Consider the following 21,381-nt stretch of genomic DNA (forward strand, 5'->3'; position numbering starts at 1 on the left):
GAGGGGTGCACAGCTGGGAAGCAGCCTGTGGGGGAGGGCTCTGTGAGGCATGGGGGCAGGGGGATGGGTAAGAAGCAAGGAGAGACTGTGTCACAGGCAGCAGATGAGGGACTACATGACCTGGAGGGGTCTGTGAGACGGGGCAGATGGAGGGAAGGCGTGTGTGGATGCCTGACTAAGGAAGGAAGCAGAGCAAAGTGACAAGGTGGCTCAAATGGGATGGGGGAGGATGGAGGGGACAAGGTCCAGATTCTGCCTATACGTGATGACAAGCAGCACGGAGTTCCTGTCATCCCTTGAGATGAGGGGCCAGAGGTTAACGCCACTGTGAGTGCGTGTGCACGTGTGTGCATGTGTGATTTCATGTGCCACGTGTACATGAGGCTGTCCCGGATTTACAAAATGTGCTTTCGTAGCTGCTGCCTGGGCTGTGAAGTAAGGATGACACAGAAAAATGTAGGTCCAGAGGAGGGGACGCGACCAGCCCAGGAGCCCCCAGGACATCAGGGACAGCATGATATGAACTGGGTCACCTCACCCACAGCGCACCTCCTATATACTGTGTCATCACCCACACCCACATCATGGTCCCAGAGAAACCATGGGCCACAAAGGCACAGCCATGCTTGCCCAGTGGAATGTGGAATGCCCTAACTTAGAGAAAAAGAGCAAAGATAGGAGGGGGAAAAAAAAAAGCCTGATCGTTTGGGTACTTTTCTTCTGCTGACAGTGGGGAGATAAGGATCAAATATGAAGGAAGGAGACTTCTACGAGGTGCCTGCTATTCCTCTCGCGGCACGCAGGCAGAATTAGCAAAGTTCTCCCCGGCTGAGGGATGTAGATTGATTGCCTGGTTTTATTAAGGACAAAGTGCTTTTTGATAGTACGAGGGAAGCAGCTCCCCAGGGCGGGGATTCCAGCGCTCGGAGCGCCCTGAGCATCGATCCATCGCCGGGGCTTCCCTGTCTTGTGCTGAGCTGAACATGGGTTTGGCAAGCGATAAAGAAGCTATGATTCTTAAAGGCGGGGACTCTGCAGAGATGCTGGGCAGACCGCACACTGGGCACTGCTTTCAGCAGCCTTTCCTACGTGTACCCTGGAGGGTCTCTCTCCTGCTAAAAGCCTAAACTGGCGCTTAAATCTCTGATGACCTATTGCGTGCCAGTTACCATACTGGTTGCATTGTGCATGTCATCTGACTTTTGATACAAAACCTAGCAAGTAAGGCACTCTCATGACTCTCATTTTGTGTATCAGAAAAATGAGAGACAGGGGTTGAGGAGACCCATAGAGGTCACAGTAATTATGACATGTACCCAGATTCTCGGTTGGCTTGGAGAGATGCTCAAAGTCAGGCTCATTGCCGTTCTCTATGGCCCATGGTCATAACAAAGGGCCACACGCCATCCTGACATGGTTCCTGGGCACCCACTACATAGACCCTTAAGAGCATAAAGAGACAGGCTCACCCAGGAGGAACGTCTGTGTGTGACTTAACGGACCTCAGGGAGATTCTAGACTTTCAAGGCCATTGATGCTGGCTCTGGGTCTGGGGATTTAGAAACCAGAGATATGGCACCAAATTGCAGGGAGTTTTATGGCTCTTTGGGCTTTTTTGAAGCTTCTTCCTCTTTCTATGATCCGTTCCTGGGTTTTTTACAATTTTGTGAGGTGATCGGGCTGGGAATGAACCTCTAGCCCAGGTGAAGAAGGGAACCTAAAGATGTGAAGTCACTGGCCCAAAGGCAGGATGCTCATCAGGCGGATCTGGAACTGGAACCCAGGTGTTCTGCCCCTAAGCCTTTCTCCTACATCACGTACACTGTCTCCTCTTTCTAAGCCACAAACAGGTGGACATCAAATAATAGAAATAAATGGTTTGCTATGACTATTCAGATGGAATTGCCAACCCACAGAGCAAAACAAGTGGACGGTCACGTGATCCTCTGGCACAGCAAATCTTGAGCTAATCGCGACCAGAGTGGAGTGAGCTGGTCATTCAGAGTGAGGCCATGGTTTTAGAGGAGGGTGCATTGGAGGTTCCCCAGCCCACCTCTGTCTAGGAATCCTTCCTGCCTCCCCTTCACGGAAGGAACAATGGGAACCAAGGGGGGAGGCCGAGTGAGTGCAGAGCTGGGCCTAGGATCAGGGGGTGCTGGGAGGGCCACATGGGGGCCAGACTTACTCTTAACAGTGAGGAACATGGACTTGCTGATGTCAGTGCCCACGCCGTTGCTGGCCTGGCAGAGGTAGTAGCCGATGTCCTCTTCCAGGACGTGGCGAATCAGTAGCGAGCTGTTGGGCAGGATCTGGATGCGGCCCGTGAGGGGCACGGGGTGGTACTGCTGGGGGTTCCCACTCCCTGAAAGGAGGCAGCAGTTAGGAGGCCTGGCGTCTAGGCCAGGGAGGGGGCTGGGGTGGACTGGAGTACCCCAAGGAATGGCCCTGATCCCCTTCTCATGCCCAGCTAGGGCCATGTTGTAATATCCCCGGAGTGCTGGGAGCCCACATAGTTCCTGCTTCCTGGGAGACAGGAAAGACCCTCCCAGAGGTGTGACCATGCCCCAGACCTGAGGCATGGAGATGGAGGTGGGGACCTCAACTGAGCCCTCAAATGGCAGTTGCCTGGTCTTGGCAGTTAGGCCTGGGGAGAAGCCAGCCATCCTCTAAGGGGGGCTTTGGATACCCCCCATCCCTCCAGAATCGGTCGTGGAGATGAGAGGGGATAAGAGGTTGGCATTGGGCTTAGTCAGGTACCAGATGCTTTCTTGGGATGCAGTTGGGTTGCAAGAAGGACCAAGATCCCAGAGTAGGTTTGCTCAGTGGGAAGCAAAAGTCAATGAGCTCTGGGAGCCGAGGATGGGGTAGGGAGAATTAGGGAGGGGTAGGGAAAATAGATTACAGTGAGTTCTAGGGCTGGAGTGGGGAGAGGAGAGGTCAATCTATGGGGATGACAGGGAATTTGGAATTAGCACGATAGCTGTTCCTGATCCATGGACCCTTGAGGGTGGCTAGAGATGACCTCCAGTTCAGACATGGCCTGGGGGTCCCTTAGCGGTCAGAACCCAGGGCTGGGCGTGGTGTGTAGAGACCAGGCCCAAGTCTCATTAGCATCCACCCCTTCCCCTTGCTGGCCATAATCAGAGATGCTGGCTGGCCAGGGGCTTACCCTTGGCATGCTTCCACATGACCTTGGGTGGGGGATAGCCATCCACCGAGCAGTTGAGCACACCAGCCTTGCCATAGATGCCATCCTGGTTGTTGGGCTGCACCACGAATCGAGGGGGCACTGCAGAAAGAAGGAAGGCAGAGGAGGAACAGGTCATCTTGATCTCTTACAGGTTTTCTGGGCCTTTGGGCACCTTCTGTTCAACATCAGCCCTGCCTGGACCACTATACAGTTGGGAGCAGGCACCGCTGAAACCCAGGATGTTGAGAGGTTTTGCCAGTGGTATCGGGCTGGGAATTGGCAATTCAGAGGGCCAGTTCTGACTTTACCATTGGTCTGAGGCGGTGTTTTCCCCTCTCAGGGCCTCAGTTTCCTGGCCTGGAGAGTTAAGAAGCTTGAACCTCTTGATCTTTAAGGCCCCTGGTGGAGCCAACTTTCCCTGAGTCTGTAATTCAAGCTCAAAATCTATAGAGACCGTCTTTTTTTGTTTGCTTTGTTTTGTTTTTTGCTTTTTAGGGCCACACTTGCGGCATAGAGAGGTTCCCAGGCTAGGGGTTGCATCAGAGCTATAGCTGCTGGCCTACACCGCAGCCACACCAGCTCAGGAGCTGAGCCACATCTGTGACCTACACCACAGCTCATGGCAACGCCGGATCTTTAACCCACTGAGCGAGGCCAGGGATCGAACCCACCTCCTCATGAATACCAGTCAGGCTTGTTAACCACTGAGCCATGACGGGAACTCCCAGAGACGGTTTTAAGCAGCAGACAGAGCTGGACCCTTACTCCCCCTGGCCGCCAGCGTGTCTCCACTTACCTCTCACGATAAGCTGGCGCTCCCTGCTCACGGTGGCCGCTGCGTTGCTGGCGATGCACGTGTAGTTGCCATTGTGCTTGAGGGAGACGCTGGAGATCTGCAGGGAGCTCATGAATTCCTTGCTCTCGATGGTCACGCCTGAGCCTGAGATGATCACCTGTCCGTCTTTCCTCCAGGTGATGCGGATGGGCATGTCCCCCGAAGACACCACGCAGGGGATGTAGAGCAGCTGGCCGATGGAGGCAGGCGGGAACTCGAAGGGCTGGATGAGAGGGGGCACTGGGAGGGCAAGGGGAAGTGCTGCTGTCAGGCCCCCACTTGCCCCAGCCCGGCCAGCGGCGCGTCCAGCCGCCTTGCCTTCCAGTCCCTCCCAATCCTGGGGTGGGCTGCGAATAAAGTTCCCTGGGCCTGTTCTTCTCTACATGTAGAATCTTAGGGTGCCCTGTCATTGTCCCCTGGCTCCCCTCCCCCAGCCCACCCAGGCCTGGATCACTGTTTGGTTCAGGGCCTGGGCTGGCCTGCGTTAATCATGACCTTCCGATCTGCCTTGGAACTTAAATGGTGATGCCTCGTGTTTTGGGACTCTTGTCCGCTTGCTGACACACTGCTCAGCTCTTACCCTGACTTCCCCACTGTTCCTCTGTGCTCACTGTCTCATCCCAGAGCTGCATCTCCCTGCTGTCTGGGGGCCTGGGATGGAGAGTGATGATGTGCCCCAGAGGCCGAGGCGGTCCTCCATGCACACCCTATAGCTGCTCATCTAAAGCCAGGGTGCTGTACCCTGGTCTCCTCCTGGTCCCATCACCCCTCCCAGCCCATTCCATTGCCATCACGTGTTAGGACACATGAGAGGAAGGTTGCACACTGGTAGTTTTAGCTGATTTATATACATGATCTTGCTGACTCCTCCCACCCATAATGAGTTTGTTCCCATTTCACAGATGCAAAAAACCGAGGTTCAGAGCAGAGAAGTAATTTGCCTTAGATCATCCAGCTTGTAAGAAGGGATGGTGGGATTTGAAACCTGATCTGTTCTTAAGTCCAAGCTCTCTTCCTTATGCTGCGTGGTTGCCTTTCTGAGAAATCCCCACACCCAACCGGACCAGAGATCTTTCTGTCTCATAACTGAGCGCCCCTAGGGTGGCAGGAAAGAGCAGACAGGGAAGGAGCCCTGTCGTCTGTGAGACAACCAGTGGCTTAGATTCCCCTGGCTGAGTATCCCCCACACAGCCCCCTCCCCTCAGGAATTCAGCCCTCCCCCTCCTACTGCCCACATCTCAGCCCCTTGGGGGAGGGGGTGCTGTCTGGAGCTAGAGCTGCAGAGGGAGGGATCCTCCTTTCTCAGCTCCGGCTAGAGCATCAGCCATTATCTTTATGATAACTCAATTAGGCCACGGTGACTTCCCCGGCAAGTGGGGGGGAGAAGAGAGAGAAGGAGACAGACAATTAGCTTAACAAGGACGAGCACCCAGTAGATGAGATCTCCTTTCTGCAGTCAAATAATTAAATTACAAGGCTGGCCACAGTCCTCCGGCCTTCTCCCAGGCACCAGCCCCACCCCTTCTTGGAAGCCTGCTACTCCCCCCACCCAGAGTGGCCACAGCGGGTGGTGGACCCTGAGGGGAAAAGGATGGGTGACATCATAAGCATGCTCAAGACTCTCCCTGCACCCCAAGGGTTTTCAGGGCTCTGTAGGGAGCTGTGCCTGAGAAGTGGCTAGGTGTGGACAGGCTGAAACCCTTGGCAGCCCCTTGGAAGTGACGTTTAGGAGGGCTATTGTCCCCATAACCTATGGGGTGGGAGCCATACTCCTCAGCAGGGCCCTTACCTGACCTTCTTAATGTCACCTCCCACCTCGCCCTTCACTCTGGCCCTGGGGGCGCATCAGTGCCCCAAGTATTCTGAGTGGTTTGCAGGGCCTTGGATATCTCAGACAGATTTCTCTGGAATCCTGACTCTAGCCATGGCTCAATGCTCATTGCTGAGATTTCCCAGAGAGTCCTCGTTGGATTCTGTGGCTGCTCCCATCTCCCCCTTTTTGGGTTCTTAGAGCAGACTGAGTTCTCTGGCCTCCTTGGACTTTTTTTTTTTTTTTTTTTTTTTTTTTTTAACATAGTAAGCATTGTTTCATGAGACTTTTGTGTCTAACTTCTAACATCGTAGATGAGCTTTGCTTGTACATAACATTTTTTCTTAAAAATACTCTTTTCTCCTTTTCCATTTTGGTTTATTATAGGATATGGAATATAGTTCCCTGAGCCATATACAGTAGGATCTTATCGTTTATCCATCCTATATAGAATAGCCTACATCTGCTAACCCCAACCTCCCACTCCATCCCTCCTCCAAACCTCCCCCCCCTTGGCAACCACAAGTCTGCTCTGTTCACTGTGCTCCTTAAATTTTTTTTTTTTTTTGGTCTTTTTACCTTTTTGCCTTCTTCTAGGGGCCGCTTCCCGGGGCATATGGAGGTTCCCAGGCTAGGGGTCTAATCGGAGCTGTAGCCACCGGCCTATGCCACAGCCACAGCAACATGGGATCCGAGCCACGTCTGTGACCTACACCACAACTCACGGCAACGCCAGATCCTTAACCCACTGAGCAAGGCCAGGGATCGAACCCGCAACCTCATGGTTCCTAGTCAGATTTGTTAACCACTGCGCCACGATGGGAACTCCTCCTTAAACTTTTTGATGGAATTATTGCAGAGACCCAGATTTTCAGTTTGTCTCCTTAGGCTTAGGAGAACCAGTTCTGGTCCAGTTTCCCTTCCCACAAAGGACCAAAGCTAGAGCCCAGCAGGCCTCATGGGAAACTCCTCTTCATCCTTTCAGATCCTGTTCTGGTACCACCTCCTCTGTGAAGCCTGCCCTCCTCCTGCACAGCCCTGAAGCCCCAGGTTCACACCTCGATCATAGCCCTTGATCAAGGCCCTTATCGTGGGTGTAACTATGTGCACGACCACCTTCCCTGTGTATCGGGGAGCTCCTGCAGGGCAGTAACTAGGACTAATTTACCTGGAAAATTGTGGGGGCCCAATAAACACTTGTCAGGTGAGCGAATGAATAAATATATGTCTCGATATCATTTCCTGGGTTGACCTCAGCGTTTACCTATGAGGTGGGCAAGAGGTGAGGGAGAGCGCAGGATGGGGGTTCATCTAGAAAAAGAAGGAGCTTGACCCTGTTCTTCAAGATGCTGTATTTATGCTACAGAACTATGGAGATGGGGGCGTCTGTCTTGGTTCTTCCCAGAGGTCAGGCCTTTGCCTGTCCTAGCACCAGAGTAGGCTCCTTTGATTTAGGAGGCCCTGGGGAGACTCTTGGCAGTGACGGGGGCAGGAGGTGGGGTTGCAGAGGGGAATGTGAGCGGGCAAGGCCCTGGGAGGCCCTGCCTAGGCAGGAGAGGGTGGAGGGGGTGTGAGGTCTGGAGGGCCTTGTCCCAGGGGTGGATGGTCAATCACTACATTTCCACTGGGGACAGAACAGGTGCAGAACAAGTGGAGATTGAAATTAGGCTGGAGGATTTAGCTCAGGCAGGGGAGATAGTCTCTCTCAGTAAAGAAGGGATTTAGATAATGGAACAAGTTACTAAGGCAGGTTAATTCATTAATTAACTAATTCATCTAATATTTATGAACTGCCTGCTCTGTGAAGGCATTATGCTCCGTGTGGGCTGGGGAAAGTAGAAACATGCGTAAAATATGGATAGAACCTCCAGGAGCTTAGCAGGAGCTTAGCTCAGAAAGGTAAGACATTTCCCTCTGTGCTTATTGGACAAGCACCACCTGAATCGACAGATGCTGAACTCAGAACAGAGGGAGGTGTCATGTGGTTGGGTGACCGCAGCCGCATGGAGGAGGTGGCCTTTGGACTGAGAAGTAAAGGACACACATGCTTAAAAAAAAAAAATAAGGAGCGGAGTTCCCGTGGTGGTACAACGGGATCGGCAGCATCTTGGGAGCACTGGGATGCAGGTTCAATCCCTGGCCTGGCACAGTGAGTCAAGGAGCTGGTGGTGCTGCAGCTGAGGCTTAGGTCACAACTGTGGCTTGGATTGGATCCCTGGCCTGGGAACGCCATATGCTACAGGGAGGCCAAAAAAAGAAAAAAAAAAAAAAAAAAAAGGAGTGAGAGAGTGGGAAAAAGCTGAGCCAAGAGGCAGAGGCCAACCAGGGGTTGTCAGACATTCACCTGGGCTGGCCAGACAAAGCACTGCTGTCCTTTGAGAGGCAGGTGACCAGACAACCCCCAGAGGTCCAAGGCAGGCCCCTTGCTCCCCTCGCCCCTCCACCCTGCTGCAGTTTGATGGAGCAGGCATGGTTCAGTCTGGGGGACAAGCGTCCCCTTAGAAAATCCTTGGTGGGCATGGTAGAGGCCAGAACTGCTCACAGAATTCCTCGGCTCCAGGCTGGCATTCTGACAACCACGTAACTCCAGGCACCTGAGGACAGCCTGGAGGGAGAGGCCAGCCTAGGGATCCTGGCTCCCTCACAGTCTCACTGAGTACCTGTGTGCTTGGGAGGCTCTGAGAAGCAGGTGAGGGGCCCTGAGATGTGGCCTTGGGGCCACTCTCTGAACGGAGCCAGTGGTGTCTCTCCAGCGCTCAGAGTGGACACCTTGCGCGCATGTGTGGGTCCATTCCCACATCTAGGAAAGCAGTCCTCCGGAGGGGGTTCCGACCACCTCCTTGGGGGTGATAACCAGGGACCTCTTTGGGGTTGACAGCAGTCCATGAGGGCTCCCCCAGCCCCTGACTGCAGCACACAGCCAGAATGGAGGGGGCACGGATGTCACGTCACTTGAGGATTTCTCTCTGGGAGCCCTGCTCTGGCGTTGTTATCTTTGGTGAGAGAGCCACGTGGTCAGCAGTGAGGGAGGCAGGGTTGGAACAAGACGCTGTGATGGCGAAGCGGCCAGAGGCTGGAGTGGCTGAGAAGGCACAGCGGACGTGGCAGGCCACGCAGTCTCTGGTCACCATAAAGCTGCTGGGGCCACTTGTTTGGGGGCGCTGTGCAGAGGAGGGCGTGCTGACCCCCAGCCCAGCCCATGAACACTTGAATGTGTCTCTCAGGCGCTCTCTTCCAGACTGAACCTTTTCCTTTATTGCACCTATTTAGGGGAGAATGGGCACCACACAAAGTTGGAGCATCTCTGCTTGTAGAGCACAGAGCCAGGGAAAAGAGTCTGTGACCCTGGAGCATCATGGGGAAGCTGCCTCCTTGCGGCCACGCTGCCTCTGCTCCCGGGCCTCAGCTTCCTCATCTGAGACATGGTGGAGCTGGACCAAGTAATCTCTAAGGCCTGATGGCCGTTTTCCGGCTGCAACAACTCTTAATATTTTAGGAATAATAGTACCTCAGGTTTTTTTTTTTTTTTTTTTTTTTTTTTTTTTTGTCTTTTTGCCATTTCTTGGGCCGCTCCAGCGGCATATGGAGGTTCCCAGGCTAGGGGTCTAATCAGAGCTATAGCCGCCAGCCTATGCAGAGCCAGAGCAACACAGGATCCGAGCCGCGTCTGCGACTTACACCACAGCTCACGGCAACGCCAGATCGTTAACCCACTGAGCAAGGGCAGGGATCAAACCCGCAACCTCATGGTTCCTAGTCGGATTCGTTAACCACTGTGCCATGACGGGAACTCCTCAGGGTTTTTTTTTGTTTTTGTTTTTGTTTTGTTTTTTCTTTTTTTGGCTGAGCCCTTGGCACGCAGAGATTCCCAGGCTAGGGAGCAAACCCAAGCCCCAGCAGTGGCAACATCAAGTCCTTAACTTCTAGACCACTAGGGACCTCCTCACTTCAGTTTTCAGTTTTTTTTTTTTTTCTTTTTAGGGCCACATTCACAGCATATGGAAGTTCCCAGGCTAGGGGTTGAATCAGAGCTGTAGGTGCAGGTCTACACCACAGCCACGCCGGATCCTTAATCCACTGAGCAAGGCTAGGGATTAAACCCGCACCGTCATGGATACTAGTCGGGTTCGTTACAGCTGAGCCACAATGGGAACTCCCATCACTTCGATTTTTTAAGGCACCCCCCCACCCCACTTCTCAGGAAGCCCTTCCCTGACCTCCCTATTTAAAATTGCAAACCACTCTCCCCTCGCCCGACACCCTGATCTCCACTCCCTATTTGACAGGAGGCACATTTTGCGGATTTCACAGATTTCACATGTTCACTCTTTCCCCACTAGAAAGTAAGCTCCCCAAGGGCAGGGGTTTTTGTCTGTCTTGAGCACAGCTGTGCTCACAGAATAGCGCCTGGGACATAGCGGGTACACAGTAAATGTCATGGAATGAAGAGATAGATGCTGCTGCTGTGTCCTCCTCCTCATCCTCACGCCAGCACCGCCAGCACGCCAGCCCTGACTGTCCAGGAAGGAGGGTGCTCATGCCAATGCTCCTGGCTCCGTCCGCTGAGGAACAGGGCCGTTGGCAGCAGCTTCCTCGGCGCCCCCTCCCCCAGCACTTTGGGCAATCTGCCTCTATGGAACCTGTTGTGCCCCCTGAGGATTCTGGTGAGTTCTTTCCAAACCTCCACCTGTGCCAATGACAGGCATTTGGCCGGGGTGGGGGTGGGGGCAGGCGGGGGCGGGGCACGGCTCTCTCCTAAGCCCTGTGACTGCAGAAACCCCTGACTTACTCTCTAGGGTGGAAGGGGGCCTCCTGCGAGAGCTTCAAGCACAAGAGAGGGACTTGTTGAGCAGCAAGGGAAGAATGAGTGTGGGTGAGGGGTACGGCACTTGGGAGTGAGTGTGAGTGTGTGTGTGCTCGCGTGTGTGCATGCTCACACTCCTATTATCCCTTTGCTCTCCATAGGTACCTGGCACTCCCTCTGGGTCCTGGCCTTACTGAGCATGCCCTTGATTTGGCTCTGGAGGCTCCGATGTGGGGATGGAGATGTTGCTCCCTGAACCAAAGCCAAGGAGCCCCAGTCGCAGCCCTGCCTTGTTAGATAATTAAACATTCAGCCTGCGTGCCCAGAGATGCTCTTATGCTACATTATTTTTCAGCTACAGGGGGCCCTAAAGACACAAAATCTAGGTTGGATCTCTGTGCCCTCCTCCTAGTATCATGCCAAGGGTCTCTCCAGATGCCCAGAGACGAGCACTCGCCTCCCCTGCAGCCCGGCTCTCCCGTGCCAGTCAGTGTCACGTGCACCCAAGCCCAGGCAGCCCTTGCTCCCTCTCCCCTCGGCCTCTCCTGCCTTGCCCAGTGCCGCAGGCTCCCTTGGGCAATATTTTGCATGGTAGCACCTGCAGCCACCTTTTGTGGCTCAGAAATGTTGCTTCATAGGAGGATATGGACAGAGGGAACATTCATGTATATGCAACTGCTGGCAGCATGTGTGTGTGTGTGTGGTGTGTGAAAGTGTGTCAGGCTAATGTGTGTCTCTCTGTTGCATGTGTAGGCATTCAATGCATACAGTGTGTACATGCATGTGGACTCAGGCACACAGAGGTCTCTGCACATGTGTGTACATGCATGCACACATGTGCCTGTTGTGTTCTGCTCTTTGCAGCTCAGTGTTTGAAAAATTCATCAGAAGACAAGCCATCCCAGAAGGAATGGAGTCAGCAGCAGTTTTGCCATCTCGTAGAGCTGCCTGGGTGTTTACCCCACCCTGCCTGCTCTTGGCACCAGAGAGATGGGGGTAGGACTTCCAATGGATTCCAAGCTTCCAGTGCCCTCTTCTGCCCCCACTCGCCCTTTCCTACACTCCGGGTCTCCGCTCTGATCCTCTGGGGGGGACACACGTCCTGGCCAGGTGGCAGGAGTGGCATGGAGAGTCCTGCCCTTGGGCCCGTCCCTCTTTCCCCCAGAGCCAGGGCCCCTTTCCACGCCCAGGGGCACCTCCTCTCCCCTCCTCCTCGAGTAGCTCTTAGAACAGCACATCAGCTAATCAAGAAGCGTGCTCATAATCAGCTCTGATGGGTTCTTCTGCAAAAGTGCATTCTAATGAGGTGGGGAGAGGGAGTCTGCAAAGAGCGCGGATGATGGATTTGAGCTTGTGGATGGGCAGGGACACCAGGTCCCCGAGCCTCCAGACAAATGCTGCTTCTTGGTCTGGAGAGAAAGCAGGTGACCTTACTCCTTCTGGGGCTGGGTTTGCAGACCCTGAGGGCAGGGAAGGGGGCGTGTGTGCAGACCTGCCTGTACATCATACATACATATATGCCTTGCTTAGGGACGCCAGGCTCGAGCTGTGTGCTGGGAGACACACATGCCCAGTGCAGGGCGCGCACGCGCTCGCGCGCACACACGTCCCCTTCCCTCTCCCTGGGCTGGCAGACACTGTCGCTCAGCACAATCACAACAGGCCCAGTGAGTCGCTGAGACGGAATGCATCAGATTCAATTCATTAGGACTGATCGCTCCCTGAATGGGGCTGAATAATTGATGAGCAGAAGCAGCTTTCAGGATGTTCTGCGTACTCCGAGGCTCGCTGGAGCCCTGTTATTTTTTTTTTTTTCTTTAAGCCAACAAACCCGGCCAAATGCTCGCTGGTGCGGGCGGGCGAAGCGAGTAGAGCAGAGGTTAGATGTTTTAATATGTGATGTTTACACTGTAAACTCTCGGTCCACTGCTCATTACAGAAATGGATACGGGTGCCCCGTGATGCTGGCAGGGGAGGCAGGCTGGGGGTGTGGCCTGGGGGTTTTGAGGTTCCTGTTGATCCAAGGCCTATGGGCTGAGCAGAGGCTTTAGGCTGAAACGGGGGCCCAGGATGCCCCTCAGCCTGGCTGGGGTTTAGCAGCAGGGAGCAGGGAGGCAGATGCTGTTAGGGTCTCCTCTCTCTGCCCCAGGCCCAAGATGGCCACAAAGGCAGCTCCTCCTCTAGTCTCAGGCTCTGAGCCAGGCTTCCTTGTAAGACACTCTAACCCAGACTGATGTCTCAGTTTCAGCTCAAGAAGCACTGTGGCAGGTGGTGGGTGCACAAGGGGGCACGTGCCACAGCCCCATTGCACCGAGGAGAGTGAGCCCGGGAGACAAGGAGCAAAGGAGCGAAGCCCTGACTGCACCGTTTGCAGCCACCTCCAGTGTCTCCAGCTGTTCTGACATCTCCACCCAGATGTCCTATCACTGCCGCACACTTGAAGGGGCCCAAGCCAGAGGCAGCATCTGTCTCCCCAAACCCCTCCTTCTCCCTGCCTCCCCTCTTCCTGGTCACAAGCCCTCCATGCCATCTTGCTTCAGGAGTCTGGGACCCCTGGGGGCCTTGCCCCTGTGCCAGCGCCCCTTGGCAGGCCCGGAGCCCTCTGCTTTCCCCTCCTTTCTCTTCCAGGCTTGTCTCCTCTCCAGGTTCATGCTGTTCCTTAGGATATGGAAGGGGCTTCTCTCCTTGCTTCCCTGGGAGACACAATGCCCAGGTGACAGGGCCTCTGGCTCTGCAGGTAGGCAGACCAGGGAAAAAAAATTCTGATTCCGGATAACAATTTACTTAACTCTGTGCCCTAGCTTTCTGCCCTGGAAATGGGGGCCAAAATGGTAGTCATCTTAGCTAAGTGGGCAGGGGTGTGGTTAAAGGAAACAGAGCCCCTAGGGCAGTGACTGGGTATGGTGGGACCTCCACAGTGGCATCTGTCATATTAGTATAATGATCACAACCTGGCGCTGGAGACCAGGACAGTGGCCGGAGACCCAGCCCTTCTTCCTCCCACATGGAGCCCCAGGCTGTGGGAACCTCAGGTCACAGGGCACAGCCCTCTGCATGCCCTCCCAATGCTGGAGCCCACCCTGGCTCTTCGGAAAGGGACATCATCCCCTTATTTGTGGCGGCAACCACTGACACAGTGACCTCCGCACCCCGGCTGCCTGGCTTTCAGTGACCTCTCCTCAGCCAGGCCCGGCAGGCCCCACCTCTCCGTCCTGCCCCCTGAGCAACCAGGCCATCCTGCTCTCACCCCGATCCAGGCCATCTCCAGGCCTGTCAGTTCCCAAGAGTGTATGTGGGAGGGAGCTTCAGAGCCCCACACAGCCCCTGAACCCAGAGGACATCTGTCATTCAGTCATGCATTCATTTATTGGCTCATTTACATGCATTCATTTGTTTACTCCACAGACCTTTACTGAATGGCTGCCAGGTACCAGGCACTGTGTTGGATGCCCTGTGTTAGACCTCACCCAGGGGAGCGGGGAGGGCTTGGGAGGGAGGAAGTTTTCAGGCACTAGGCGGTACCTTCCAGGCCTCCAACTGCACTAGCAGGTGGAAGGTCCTTGCCAACACTGTAAAAGCAGCCTGAGCTCCAGAAGGGAGCCAGGGCACCCAATCTCCTCTGCTCCCAGCTCCTGCCCCATGCCCACTTCCTGCTCTCTGGCAGGCCCTGCTGAGTTCTGGGTGGCTCTACCCTGACACCAGGGGAACAATACGGCCACCACCTCCCACCTGGGCCTCTTACCCCAGGTGACCTGCCTCCTCTTTGTGTGTCACTGACTCCTCATGCCCCTGGGGTCTGTGCTGCCTTGACCTGCAGCCCACAGAGGGAACCCGGATGTGGAGGTACTCAAGGCCTTCTTGTGTCCCCTGCAATCTTCTACCCCATCCCCTTTTCTCCAAGCTCCAGGCCAGAGCCCTCTCTTCCTTAGCCTTCCACTCACTCAGGATTGCCTGCTGCTGCCGGAGCGGCTGGCCGGAGCGGGCCCGCCACCCTGGGTGACCAGGAAGGTTCTGGTTCGGGGTGGGAGTGGGGGGAGCCTACCTTTGACGGCCACGTGGACGCTCTGGCTGATGGAGAGCTGGGGCTGGATGAGGACGCTGCACAGATACTCCCCTTCGTCCATGCCCTTCTGCACGTCAGTCAGCTTGAGGGTTCCGTTCTCGAACACCACCTGGCGGTGGTTGTCGGGGAGCAGGAGGGCATCCTTGTACCACTTGATGGAGTAGTAGGGGTAGCCGATGACCCTGCAGTTGATAAGGGTGTCCCGCCCAGCAACGGCCGTGATGTTCCGCATGGCCCGGATGCTGGGGGGGCCTGGGCGGGAGGAGGAGAGGAGGGGCGAGGGTGTGGTTAGCCAGGGACAGCCAGGCGCTGCCCCACGATGCTCTTTCAAGTTGCTTGGCCTTGGAAACTCTTAGGGGATGGAAATTCAGCATGGGGGAGACAGATACTTTTTTTTTTTTTTTTCTAAACCAGGCTAAAGGCAGAGGCTGGAAGGGGGACACCCCGTGGTCTCTCTAGGACTCATTGTTACCAGCTTCAAAGAGTTGCAGACAGACATGTTTCATTCATGCCTGGGGCAAGAATCCATTCCCCTCCTGGGATGGGCTAGAGGAGCACATGGAGGCCTTACTGAGAAGTGACAGTGATGGGGAGGGTGAGTCCTCATTCATGAGAAAATTAAGCTTTGGGGGTTAAAATGGAAATGTAGAGATTTTCTTATTTTCACTTGATTTGCTCATAATGGTCTTGTATCAAAAAGGGTCTGATACATGTGAACATTTAAAGGACAAGAGGAAGATCTTCACTGAATGAGCTGAGGATTTTCTTTCCATAGGTAAAGGGGTTTTGGGGCCCCTAAGAAGGGGCTATAAAAGAGGGGCTCTGATCACCCTGGTGGAGGGGAGGGAGGGTCGTCAGCCGGATGGATGGCCATGCGGGAGTTGTAAAGGGGCCACCGTGCAGGGAGAGTGCTGGAGCGGGTACACGAAACTCTGGGTTTCTGGCTCTCTCCCCAGTAGATGAGGGGCTGGACCAGGGCGTCCACCATGACCCTGCAGCTGTGTTCCCTTCTAATTCAGAGAGGGCAGCGGGGGGGCCAAGCAGAGACCACATTTCTGATGCGGGGTTGGACACCTGCTGCAGGTGAATTGAGGGTGAACCCCACTCCCATCCCTGTTCCCATGGCAGCCACCAATGCCCACCGCCCCCCACCCCTCTGCTCTTCTGCTCTTGGGTCAGGGCGCAGTGGTGGGGTCAGATAAGGACTACTCTGACCCAACAGGGCTGTAAAGAGCTTCAGAGGAGCCTCTGTTCCCACCACAGCAACTTGGAGACCTGAGGCACGGGGATGGTCACCTTGGGGACTCCTTGTCCCACTCTTGGAGGTGCCTGTCTTGGGGCACCCCCACCCAGCCTGAGCCCCACACTCTTGATGGCTGGGGTCTTAGGGGGTAGCCAGGGGATGGTGGATTGAGAGAAGATGATGCCCTCATTTCTTATACTTCTTGGAGCATTTGGGGGTTGGCTCAGTGGGAGGACACTGGAACACGGCTTTGGTAGGCTGGAATTCCCTGGTGGCCTAGTGGTTAAGAATCTGGCATTGTCATTGCTATAATGCAGGTTCGATCCCTGGCCCAGGAACTTCTGTATGCCAAGGGCACAGCCAAAAATTAAGAAAATTATATATATATATATAACTACAGGAGTTCCTATTATGGCTCAGTGGGTTAAGAACCCAACATAGTATCTATGAGGATGTGAGTTCAATTCCTAGCCTCACTCAGTGAGTTAAGCATCCGGCATTGCTGCAAGCTGCAGTGTAGGTCAGCAGCTGCAGCTCCGATTTGACCCCTAGCTTGCAAGCCTACATATGCTGCAGATGCGGCTGTGAAAAAAAAAAAAAAAAAAAAAGGTAGGTTTGGCCTCACTGCCCCTTTCTTGTCCCCACCCTTGCAAGACCCTGGAGGGGCTGTAGAGGACAGCGGAGTGCTTAGTGTACCTGGGGCCAGAGAGACCGATGAGGAGGAATGGGGTGGGGGGGACAGGGTTGTGGGAGGGGCAAAGGGGGGACGGAATGCAAAGGGGGTGACCTGTACCAGACATACACACGCACACACAAGAATGGGTGATGGGACCTGGGGAGGGCAGGGCAAAGGGGAGAAAGGAGAGGGACCTCTACTAAAATCAAAATGACGATTAATAAGAAGTACTAATCACCACAAGAATAATGGTAACCACAGAGATGGCAAAGGAACTCAAAAGCCTATTCTGATATTTAAATGTAGACAGGCACCTCTTACGTTTATTCGCGCCTGATATTCAGCACTGCCCACCGAGTTCCGTGCGGTGCACCGGTACACGCCCCCGTCGCGGATCTGGGGCCCCGTGACATTCATGTGGCTGATGGTGGTGCCGTCGGACATGGTGTACTGGTTGGAGCGGTGGCTTCCGTCCCGCACGATGGGCTCGTCGTCCAGGGCCCAGGTGACAGTGGGAGGCGGGGCACCCTTGGCCGCGCACATCAGTGAGAACTGCTCCCCGGGGTTGACCACCTTCTCGCTGAAGGACGAGACGATGCGGGGCGTGCCGTCTGCAGGGAGTGAGGGGCCCCCTTCAGGGTCACCGAGTCATGGAGAGACCGCCCTCCCAGGCCACCCCACCTCGTCAGGGGGAGGAGGCAAAGCCGTAAGCATCGTAAAGAGCTTTCAAGTACACCAAACCCCTGTTCAGTGCCCGTTACAATCGCGGGTGAATGAAGATGCCTGGATTTGAATCCTCTCTCAACCACCTGTTAGCTTTGTGTCTCTAGGCAAGTTATTTAACCTCTCTGAGTCCTTCCATCTCCCTCTGTGGGGGATGGAGATGATGGGGAATAATGACTATATCCTCCTACCGAGGATGTGCGGAGTGAATGAATTATTGCATTAAAGACACTTACAGAGTACTCTCTAAGTGCTTAATAAATGTTAGCTCCTCTCTCCTTTTCCCTTTCCACCTCTTTCTCCTCTCTTTGTCAATAAAGACATGGAATCTCAGAGGTTAACTATGTGTGGAACCAGGACCCGACTGGGCTGGACCTGCAGAATCCAGTTCTGGCTCTCATTCCAGCAGGAGGGGCGGGTGGTGGTTAGCAAAAGACATAGGCTGAGGCTTTAGGGGCAAGCTGCCCAAAGGCAGTGGTGGTGGTGGTGGTGGTGGGGTCTGGGAGGGGGCTTAAGTCTTGGTCAAGGGAACAACCTTGGACAAGACAACCCCCGGGCCCCCACTTCCTCCATGGATCGTGGAGGCTGTCATTATGAATCCTGGCCACCCTTCCCCACAGGCTTGTTGTAAGGGATTGAAATAGGTGCTGAGTCTTGAAAACGTCAAACACCAACATGCACTAGTCTGTGTCGAGCTGATGCGTTTCATCTCTGGGAGGAGAGACCAGGGGTGGGGCAGGGCGAGAAGATGGGGGGGCCTTTGGAGGGCAGTTTGCTGGGCATGGGCATGGGGTGAAGGATGAGGGATAAGGTTCGATGGATGCCCAATTGCCATGTCCCACTTCCCAAGGAATGAGGAGCCAGGGGTTGTAAATGTGAAACCAATACCTGTGGGGTTTGCAGGGGTTTGGTGTCTTCATTACCACAGTGGAAAATCCTTGCGAGGAATAGCATCACATAGCTTTTGGTTTTGGTTTGGGGAGCAGCAGAGGGGCTGGGGAACCACTTAATTTGTTGGAAGGGATAGGGCTTCTGCTAACCCCCATCTCTGTGCTGATAAGAAAAAAGTGCCCTCTGTATGGTCACAGGCTGGTGTGGGTTCATGGCTGGGTAAGTGGAGTACAAGTTGGATTTCCATCCTCATCCGCTTAGTTGGGCACCTTGTGCTGTGAACAACCTAAACGACCATACTCAGAGGCGCTGGGGGAGGGACCTAGGGGAGTGGCAGCTTTAAAGGGAGAGAGAGGCAGGCAGAAGCCCAGGTCTGTGGTAAGATATGGCCTGGTGTGAAAAGACCTCAGGCAGGGAGCGGATTCAAGAGTCTAGAGGTTCCTGGCACCCTTTTAGGGCCTCTGGGAGACCCTAAAGAGAACCCTTCTAAGAGTGACGTTCTAGTAATTTCGGAGAGCAGTAGAGGATGATGGTTAAGAGACCTGAGTTCAAACCCAGTTCCTTGGCAGAGCTGTGTGGCCTTGGGCAAATGACCGGAGACTCAGTTTCCTCAACTGCAAAATAGGTCATGTTAAAAATTATCTTGACCCCGGGGCCTTGGGAGGAGCTGCCTGGCATGTAGCAAGCACTGGATGAGTGACTCCTGTCTGGAGGGCAGGAGGGAGAGGGGGGCAGGGCATGTCCTGGCCGGGCGGTGGGAGTCCTGGCCCCGCCTGGCAACCCCAGCTCACCCTCAAGCACGATGATGGCGAAGTCCTGGGCGGTCTGGGCCTTGCGGCTGGCGAAGCACTGGTAGGCCCCGGAGTGGCTCTTCTGGGCCGAGGTGATGAGCAGGGTCTCGTTGCTGAGCCCGCGGATGGAGATGGCCTCGCCGGGCAGCACCAGCTCGGTGTTGCGGTACCAGCGGATGGTGAACTCTGGGGAGCCCATCAGGGTGCAGGAAAGGATGACCGTGCTGCCGATGCCGGTCTTCAGCTTCTTTGGTGTTAGGGTCACGTGAAGGGGGTCTGGGCCAGGCCAGGCCGGGGAGAGGCAGGGTGCAACAGGGAGGAAAAGAAAGGAAAAAGGACGGACTGTGAGCAGAGTGTGGCGGCGGGTGGGCTACGGTCACAAAAGGCCCAGGGATCAGGAGGTCCTGGTTCTGTCTACAAGACTCCTTGGAGGGGGGCAGGGGATGGAGAGGAGAGAATGTCTTTCTCTAGGCCTGTTTCCTCCTCCGTTAAATGCTAGGGCAGGAGCTCCCGTTGTGGCACAGTGGAAATGAATCTGACTAGGAACCATGAGGTTGTGAGTTCAATTCCTGGCCTCATTCAGTGGGTTAAGGATCCAGCATTGCCGTGAGCTGTGGTGTAGGTTGCAGACGTGGCTCGGATCTGGCGTGTCTGTGGCTGTGGCTGTGGCCAGCAGCTGTTGCTCCGATTAGACTCCTAGCCTGGGAACCTCCATATGTCACAGGTGTGGCCCTAAAAAGCAAAAAAAAAAAAAAAAAAGAAAAGAAAAGAAAAGTCTACAGGGGCACCTGCTGTGGCGCAATGGGATCATGGCACAGTGGGTTAAGGATCTGGCATTGCTACCACTGCTGCTTAGATTACAACTGTAGCTCGGATATGACCCCTGACCCGGGAGCTCCATGTTCTTCAGCGCAGCCAAAAATAGAAGAAAAAAAAAAAAACAAGGTAGGGTCAGGCCAAGACATGTCTCTGTCCTGGTTGCTCTGATGGCTTGTGCTTTCCTGATGTGGACCCCTTCCTCCCTGGCTGGAAAGCTCCCATTCGCTCATGAGGAGGAGGGAGTTTGGCTGGCTCATTGTCTTTGCTGTCACCCACCCTGGAAACCAGGGAGGCTCCTGTGGCCCAGCCACCTGTCTCTGGTACTTATACAGATAACCAGTCGCTACCTCCTGCTGGTTGATGCATGCCCTTCATCCCCACAGCCCCTGGCCCGGACCCTCATGGTACCCTCTTCCCGGTCTCCCTCTCCTCTTTGGGCCTCCATGCTGCAGCCAGACATGTCCCTGCTCAGAACTTCCACAGCTCCCAAAAAGTCAGCATGGCCTTCAAGGCCATCAAGACCCTTGGGGATCCGGCCCCCTTCTCAGCTCTGCAGTCTCTAGAGCAGCGGCCTGCCTGTGGTTCCTGCACACCCATTAGAGTGCTCTTTGCCCACTTTGCCCACTTCTCACTCCTCCTTCACACTGAACTCAGATGTCCTCTCTTCCAGGAAGCCTTCCTGGATACCACCGCCCTCCAGGCTGGGTTAAGAATCCCTCCTCTGGGGCTCCCTGTGTACAACTAACACTGCACTCAGCACACAGTCTTCTAATCACCACTTTGTTTCTCTCTCTCCCTCTGGACTGTGAGTCACTTGAAAGCACGGCAGTGTCTCTCATCTTTAGATCCCAATACTCTCTGAGTCATGTTTATTGATTGACTGGCTGGTTTCTTACCAGCCCTAAGCTGGCCCCCCTCCCCTGATCTCCGTGAGTTAGGGGTTCTGTGTAGAAGCTCCTAGGGCCCTCAGGGAGGGAGCCTGCAGGAGAGGGGGCACGGCAGGCCGTCCGGGTGGGCACAGTCAAAGCACCCACGAGCCTGCTCACACTCTCCTTGCCTGCTCCCAGAGCCTCTGTCAGCGCACTGTGACACAGGTGGCCTCCTGCTTGTCCCAGTCATAGGTCATGGCTCCCAGGGCCCTGCCAGCCAGCTGCCCTCTCCTCACTGCCCCTGCTCAGGCTCCATGGCAGGATGCAGGTGGGGCTTGGTGGCAGAGTGAGGGGAGTATGACCAGCAACGCTTTCCCCTCCCTCCATGAACCTGGCAGAGAGGGGCCGTCAGAGAGGATGGAAGACCGAGAGAAGCCATGGCACTCCCCCTTGAACCTGGACACCCAGCCCGGCCCTGCTGGGAGGGTGGGGAGCTGCGTCTCCAAGGAGAACGGGGTGTACCCTGTGCACCTGGGGCGGGGGTGGGGGGAGTGCGCACAGCTATCAGCCGTCACTGACTGTGTGTCTGCTGCATGCTCTGGGATGAGCATGTTACATGGAGGAATGTGTGTATCTGTGAATGTGCGTGGGCACCATGTCTGTGTGC

At 54.9% G+C, this 21,381-nt stretch overlaps 1 protein-coding gene across 1 annotated transcript in view; it reads right to left on the reverse strand.

Annotated features, from left to right (window-relative positions):
• The window catches only part of DSCAML1 (DS cell adhesion molecule like 1), a 368,115-nt gene that overhangs the window by 73,559 nt on the left and 273,175 nt on the right, over nt 1–21,381 (reverse strand). The window contains 6 exon segments of the mRNA XM_021062901.1: nt 2,186–2,362; nt 3,170–3,289; nt 3,987–4,265; nt 14,682–14,954; nt 16,936–17,232; nt 19,027–19,302. Coding sequence (XP_020918560.1) covers nt 2,186–2,362; nt 3,170–3,289; nt 3,987–4,265; nt 14,682–14,954; nt 16,936–17,232; nt 19,027–19,302 — 1,422 coding nt within the window.

The sequence above is a fragment of the Sus scrofa genome, chromosome 9, assembly GCF_000003025.6.
Source record: "Sus scrofa isolate TJ Tabasco breed Duroc chromosome 9, Sscrofa11.1, whole genome shotgun sequence".
NCBI classification, from domain to species: domain Eukaryota; kingdom Metazoa; phylum Chordata; class Mammalia; order Artiodactyla; family Suidae; genus Sus; species Sus scrofa.